Here is a 7,762-nt window from a genome sequence, read left to right as displayed (position 1 = left end):
TTATTATTTATAAATTCATTTAAAAACTGCATTATGTGCAGTTTGCATATAAAAAATTTTTGAAAGTTAAGTGTTGTTCATCTATTTAAAAATAAATAGTAATTAAATTTAAGTTTGGGTTAAGTTGTTAGGCCTAATTGTAACCTTATAATGTAAAAGGGCTCCCTATAGTTTTAAGCATAAGCTGAGGTAGATTTTTATCACTAAGAGCATTTAAACTATAACTGAATGTATTTAAAGAAAGAGCAACTTGTTCAGTAAACCATTTAAAAAAAAAGAAGTTTTTCGCCCTGCTGTACCGAAATCATACCGAACCGTGACGGTAAAACCGAGGTACGTACCGAACCGTCATATTTGTGTACCGTTACACCCCTATCAGTCAGTAAGATTTTTTTTTAAATAAAATTGTTATATATATTATATTATATTATATTTCATCAAGGAAGCATTAAATGGATCAAAAGTGACAGTCAATACATTCATAATGTTATAAAATATTTCTATATAAAATGTTCTATTCATCAGAATCCAGAACAAATGATCAGTTTCCACCAAAATATCAAGCAGCAACTGTTTTCAAATTTGATAATAAGAAATGTTTCTTGAGCAGCAAATCAGCATGTTAGAATGATTTCTGAAGGATCATGTGACACTGAAGACTGTAGTATTGATGGTGAAAGTTTGTCCTAGCAAGAATACATTATTTTAAGTTACAATATTTCAATACTACTGAAATATTGTTAAAATATTTTTTAACTGTATTTTTGCATTTTATCAAATAAATGCAGCCTTGGTGAGCAAAGACTGCTTTTTTAAAAAACATTCCAAAATCTTGCTGACCCAAAACTTGTGAACAGCAGTATAAAAGATGATGAAAAGGTGTGTGCATAATCCAAATTTAAATGCATGCATCTGTCTTATTTCGAACGTTAATAACCAAAATATTAGCATAATCGTGGTTATTCATTCTGAATATGGCCAAATTTGGGTTTAATGTTCATATAGTATTCTTGTGCTTTCAAACATGGTCAATCCTATTGGTGTTTTCATGTCTTCATGCTTGTAATTCATCTGCTTGCAGTTCCGTAAGAAGAAACTGAGGTTTGGCCGCAGCCGTATCCATGAATGGGGCCTGTTTGCCATGGAACCCATCGCTGCAGATGAGATGGTCATTGAATATGTGGGACAGAGTATCAGACAGGTAAGCCTTCAAGCTGAAGTATAAGTAACCGCTATTAAATGATCTAGACTAGGAAGTGAGTTTGGTTCCTCTTGAGGAAAACATACTTGTTGATTTGTTGGTGGTAATTGTGCGTTTGTTGCACCATTTGTAGATGGTTGCTGATAATCGGGAGAAGCGATATGCCCAAGAAGGCATCGGGAGTAGCTACCTATTCCGTGTCGATCATGACACTATCATTGACGCCACCAAGTGTGGCAACTTGGCTCGGTTTATTAACCACTGCTGCACGGTAAGTACCCTCCTAGTGACGCATACGTATCCATATATCTCAAATACCACATGATGTCTGATAAACATACTGCTGCCACATTTATATAAACCCACCATCAGTATTTCATTAAACTGAAGGAGATCTAGGTTATGCAGGGCCTGATGCCAAAGGTGAATTTTTTTTTTTAGGTGAATTTTTCATTTGCCTTGGGAAAAAACCCAACAACTTATGTATTCAACCCTTTACATTGTGAGTAGACCTGAAATATCAGCTAAAGGTTGAAGCATCTAAACAAAGTTTTTTATAGACCTTATGAAATCTTATGACCTTATGAATCTGCAGAGACAGTGCTATTGTAACCTTGTCGTGTATAGGGTGTCAATTATACTTGTTATACTTGTAGCAACCCTCTACATTGCGAGTAAATCACTCACATATGTGACTAAATCTTCACTCTGGGCGACTAAATGATGTCTAACATTAGCCATCGACTTATAAATTCTTAGATTTTACTCATATTATAATGCTTGACTGACTGATGTTAAGAGTGTACTTTCAAATATTTAAAAAGCTGTGCCATTTTACAAACATATATATATATATATATATATGTGTGTATGTATGTGTTTGTAAAATAAAATATAAAATATATAATATACATATCCATATATAGTACATCAGTCTGGCGAGTAAATATATATATATATATCTATATATCTATATCTGGCTGGCTGGCGAGTAAACTAAAATATTTAGTAGCCAATGGCGATTCTGTTGCCAAGGTGTGCGTAGAGGGTTGAGTATTCTAATAAACAAGGTTATTATACCAACATTTTTAATATAAAATTGAAACATTATTAAAGGTGCAATATGTAAGTTTTCACCGCTAGAGTGCGCATATGCAAAACAAACGAAGAAACAAAGGCGTAGTTTGATGACGCCGTGACTGGGTGTGGAATCATGGGAGTTGTCGTCTTCATCCCCACAGCTGACGCAATCCGACGGGACTCAGGCAGAAATCATGTTTATGGATTAGCTAATGTATTAAAGATTTATTAACATCGTAGTATGAAGCGGAGTGAGGCGGAAAGCCGTCGAAGCGAAACGAGGCCGCTGAAGCAATTGCTAATGAGAGACGAGAGTGACACACGGCTCGAAAGCAGCGGAGCTTTTATTATGCCACACTTTAGTGCTTCCGCTCCTTCCGGTCGTGAGTATGTGGGGTAAAGCAGCGCTGATTTATCATACTAGATACATTTGAAAGTTCTGTTATAGTGCTACTCTGTGCGGTCGTCACCTGTCTAATAAGATGCACAACATATTAAAGCGTCTTTGGTGTTTCCATGTTTTCTACAAAACAAAACCGGAAATCGAGGGGTTATGACGTCATTGGCAGGCGACACAATGACACTATAGACACGGTCCGTGTCACTAGTTAAAATTGCTTATTTCTCTGGATTCAAGCATTCTTCGAAACATTTGGGATAATGTAAGTACACAAGTCAGCAAAATATATAACACTGTTCTATTGGTTTTTGGATATTGTAATAAAAAAATCTTACATATTGCACCTTTAAAGATAAGCAAACAGTCACTTATAAAATAAGAACAAATAAGCATGTTACAAGCAATAACACAAATAAATACAATAGAACAAAGATACAAATTAAATAATCATTGCTTTAAGGTTATCAGGTAGGTCTTAGACTTTAGGCCAGTTACAATTCCCTCAGCTGTCCCGAACGTCTTTCACACTGACCCCGGGCCATCGGATAGTCCTTATTGTCAAGTCCTGTTTTGAATGTGAATGTTTACAGATGGTCTTCTAGATCTGCAGATTTTTGTCCTCTATTTAATGTGCTTCCCTGCAGCTGCTGGATTTGCTCATTTATTGCTGATAAGACTTGCATAAAGTTGCATCTGGTCTTTACATGGTTTGTAAAAGCGAAACCATGTTTTGTTCTCCCTCCAGCTGTGAATGGAATTTGTGTTTGCACCATTATGGTGCTTATCCCCTTCAGCAACAGAAAATGAGCTCACACATACCCCATAGAGCAGGGGTCTTCAACTAAAATTGCTTCAGGTCCAGTAATGAACCCTCCTCACCAGCTGAGGTCCGGACAATTATATGCCTAAAAACATGAATTGATAGTTTTTGCCAGACCATGTATCTGCAGGATATTCAAGCTCAAATTTAAGACTTTTTAAGACCTGCACAAATAAAATTAAAGTGACTGTAAAAAGCATGATTTACAGTTCATAAACATGTTTTCACATAAACAAACAGTTTTATAAAATGATAAACTGCACATTTCAGCCTTTAAAGCATTTTTTTTTTAAGAAAATGGAGTCAAAAGTATCAATTATTATATTAATTTAAACAACTATCAATCAATTATTATATTGATTAAATAACAAATAAATATATGTTACTGTCTTAATTGTTTACATTTTTATAATGCATTATCTTCTTGTCGATCCACCAGTTCACATTTACAACTCTGCGTGTTTGCTGCGTGAAAACATGGGTTGATTTTCACATTGGTCTGAACGAAAACAGCAGACAGGCTGATTGAAATTACAAATTAATTGTCTGCCAGCAGGAGGCGCTTTTGGAATTATAGAAATATAGGTGTTTCCCCGAGAACCACAATACACAAAGCAGCACAGCAGCAGCTGACTTTGAAACATGCAGCGCTCATATTTATTCAATGAAATCATAGCCACAAGTTGTCACATTAAGCCGTATCACTATTTAAGTTCTCCTGAAATCATAATTAAGACTTTCATGTACCATTTAAGACGTTTTATGGCCTTAAATTTGATGCAACTAAATTTAAGGCTTTTTAAGGACCTGTCAACTTTCCTTATTTTTGAGAATGCCATTGCTTTTCACTTATTGAAAGTGTCTGCGTGCCACTCTCTGCTCTCTTTACCGCACGCATAACTGCCCGTCTGAACGTAGCAACAGTTAACTGTAGTAGCAACCTGTGGCACCGTAGGACCCAAACGGCTCAACTGCACCGACCTTGATGCGCTTGAAGGAAATTTGATTTTATTAGAAAATAGCATTTGGCATTTATTTATTTCATTATGTCAAAAGGCTTCGCGGTCCGGATTCTGACCAGAGTCCACCAGTTGGCGACCCCTGCCATAGAGCTATGCTGAACAGAAATGCAACATTTAAATTTCCCAACTCTCCTATGGGAGAGAATGTAATTCAGGAAACCCATATTTGCATCTTATTGATGATTTCATGTACTCCTCTCTCACAGCCCAACTGCTACGCCAAAGTGATCACCATTGAGTCCCAGAAGAAGATAGTCATATACTCCAAGCTGCCCATCGGTGTGAACGAGGAGATCACGTATGATTACAAGTTCCCCATTGAAGAGAACAAAATCCCATGTCTGTGTGGCACGGAGAACTGCAGAGGAACCCTCAACTAAAAGTTTCCTAGACCTTCCCCTGATACATGACTTGCCAATCAACTTTCCTGGCCCACAAGCTACTCTTCTCGGCGCACAACAATGTAGATAGTGTACGATGGGAGAACATCAGACTCTTTAAAAAGCTTCTATACAGGCACAGATGTGTCAAGATGTTTAATCAGATGTTTGGCCCAGGGGGATTGGGATCTCAGCACTGCCGCAACACCTCCAGTTCCACCTGTAAAGTTTTTTTTTTTTTCTGCACTGGCTCTTATCTAATTTCGTTCCTCCTGTTGCAGCTGTGTTGGATGGTGTTGTTTTGCCAAGGTCTATGCTTTGAAGTTGTTCAGCAACTGCACACACACATATTCCACTCTCTTATGCACAACGCTTGACAGTGGCAAACACCCTTAAAATGCTGGGTCTTTTTTCCAAGAGCAACTTTTAAAGACCTACTTAAATACGTGGATTTAAAGGAACACTCCACTATTTTTGAAAATAGGCTCATTTTCCAACTCCCCTAGAGTTAAACAGTTGAGTTTACCGTTTTCGAATCCATTCAGCCGATCTCCGGGTCTGGCGGTAGCACTTTTAGCTGCAGCTTAACATAGATCATTGAATCTGATTAGACCGTTAGCATCTCGCTCAAAAATGACCAAAGAGTTTCTATATTTTTCCTATTTAAAACTTGACTCTTCTGTAGTTACATCGTGTACTAAGACCGACGGAAAATGAAAAGTTGCGATATAGTTGCGAATTATACTCTCATTCCTGCGTAATAATCAAGGAACTTTGCTGCCGTACCATGGGTGCAGCAGGCGCAATGATATTACGCAGCGCCTGAAAATAAGCTAACATCCGTCCACATAACCAACGTGACCACCTGCTTGCACAAGGAGCGTGCTGGGGACTATTTTCAGGCGCTGCGCAATATCATTGCGCCTGCTGCACCCATGGTACGGCAGCAAAGTTCCTTGATTATTACGCAGGAATGAGAGTATAGTTCTATGCTAAGCTGCAGCTAAAAGTGCTACCGCCAGACCCGGAGATCGGCTGAATGGATTCGAAAACGGTAAAACTCAACTGTTTAACTCTAGGGGAGTTGGAAAATGAGCCTATTTTCAAAAATAGTGGAGTGTTCCTTTAAGACTTTTCACCCCTGTTGTCAGAGAGAGAGTAATAATTTTAGTTCATTATTTATTGTCCCTGTTCTGATGCCTGTCCGTTCATTTAGGTCAGATCTATCGCTGTACCTTCTTCTGATTATCTGCGTAGTATCACCTCTGCCTATTTTTTTTAATATGAAGCTGTTTTGGCGCGCACGTTTCTTTCAAAACTTCCTCTAAACTGAACCAACCTTAATTAAAAATGTCTCCTTTTCCAGCATGATGTGCTGGTATTCTGTAACTTTAAAAATGGTCTAGTATTGTAAGTTGTTACATTTACTACTTTATTTTATTTTTCACAAATTAGATGTTACAATGCCAGTACATTGTAAAAACAGTTATTCTAGAGGTTATCATGTACCTGCCATCATTTTAACAACGCGTACATGAACTGATACCCCTTTCGTTCATAGTTTTTAGCAATACGAGGACAGGACAGATAAAGTCGTCTTTTTGGTGTGCTGAAATATATGTGCATTGATATTTTAGCAAAATAATGGAAATATTGATTGGGTTTTCCTTTGGCATTGATATTATTGTAGACCACTGAAGAATTGTGGAGGAATGGGACATATGTTTTGAGACAAAGCACTCTATTGCGGGGCTAGTAACTACTCTGCTAAGGATAATATGATCATAAAATATATATTTCCTCATAGCTCATTTGTCGAAAGATCCAAAATCCAAAACTAGGTGTGCATACTTCACCATAAAATGGATGTCCCAATTACTCGGAGAGATGTGCATGTGCAGAGATTCACTAGAACGGGCAGTCGTGTCTATTCCTTCTGTTCTGTCCTTTCGTATCCTTCTCTCTCTCTCTCTCTCTCTCTCTCTCTCTCTCTCTCTCTCTCTCTGCTCCACTCTGCCATAAATTGGACATGACATTACATCTTTGCTCCCTTTTTTCCTCACTTTGTCAGAGGGCCTTGCCAGCATTCTGTTCCTATCAGAGGAAGACCTGTAAAATATGTAGATTTACCGCAGTCTTTCAGTAAAAACTGATCCACAGAGGTGTAACCATAAAAACAAAACAAAAAGGACAAAAAAAGATAAAGAATTACATGTAAATATTGTAGAGGTGTTTGTTTCTCGTAGAAACACACTGGTTCTAGTCTGTAAATATGTTCATCCTTTTCCTACTTCCCATTGCAAGAAAATAATTGTACATACCTATCATTCAGTTATTTGTTTTTGTTTTTCGTTTCAATTTGATTTAAAGTTTTAATATTATTTGCAATATTTCTCTTGTATTAATGCGTTGGACCCTTTATTAATGGTGCATTAAAATATTTTTAAAAAAATAATTGATATTCAGTGTTTTCTTCCCCCACCTTTCAAACAGGTTGAAATCTAACGTGTTTGTGTGGGTGCACGTGCATGGGTTTGCAAATGACAGGCCATCGCAGCACCCCTTGAAATTTAAAGTTATTTTAGATGTGACTGCTGCTGTACATTTATAGTTACATGAAATACGACCCATCAAGCTTTGATACGTTCAGGCATGAGCACTGCTGGGGCTCACGCTGCATGGAAATTAATCTGGAAAAAAAAAAAAAGCATTTCTAAGGCCTGTTTTAGCCTAAAGAGAAAGAACCAAATAATAGCTGAACTTTTTGTTTATATTAACAGATATTTGCCTCTGCAAGATAACCTAATATTGACACATCTATACAGACTTTAGCTGACTATTGTTTTGTTTCACAATACA

The 7,762-nt window shown here is 37.2% G+C and overlaps 1 protein-coding gene across 1 annotated transcript in view; it reads left to right on the top strand.

The window, feature by feature from the left end:
- Positions 1 to 5,416, top strand: part of LOC107689688 (histone-lysine N-methyltransferase SETD1B-like) — a 21,927-nt gene extending 16,511 nt beyond the window's left edge. The window contains exons 18-20 of the mRNA XM_016487808.1: positions 1,082 to 1,201; positions 1,335 to 1,472; positions 4,730 to 5,416. Of these exons, the coding sequence (XP_016343294.1) occupies positions 1,082 to 1,201; positions 1,335 to 1,472; positions 4,730 to 4,903 (432 nt within the window). The 3' untranslated portion in view covers positions 4,904 to 5,416. The remainder of the gene's footprint in view (positions 1 to 1,081; positions 1,202 to 1,334; positions 1,473 to 4,729) is intronic.
- Positions 5,417 to 7,762: the final 2,346 nt, after the last annotated feature.

The sequence above is a fragment of the Sinocyclocheilus anshuiensis genome, unplaced genomic scaffold (genome assembly GCF_001515605.1).
Source record: "Sinocyclocheilus anshuiensis isolate Anshui unplaced genomic scaffold, SAMN03320099.WGS_v1.1 scaffold813, whole genome shotgun sequence".
NCBI lineage: Eukaryota > Metazoa > Chordata > Actinopteri > Cypriniformes > Cyprinidae > Sinocyclocheilus > Sinocyclocheilus anshuiensis.
The sequence above is the reverse complement of the archived record's forward strand: the minus strand, read 5'-3'. Positions and strand labels throughout refer to the sequence as shown.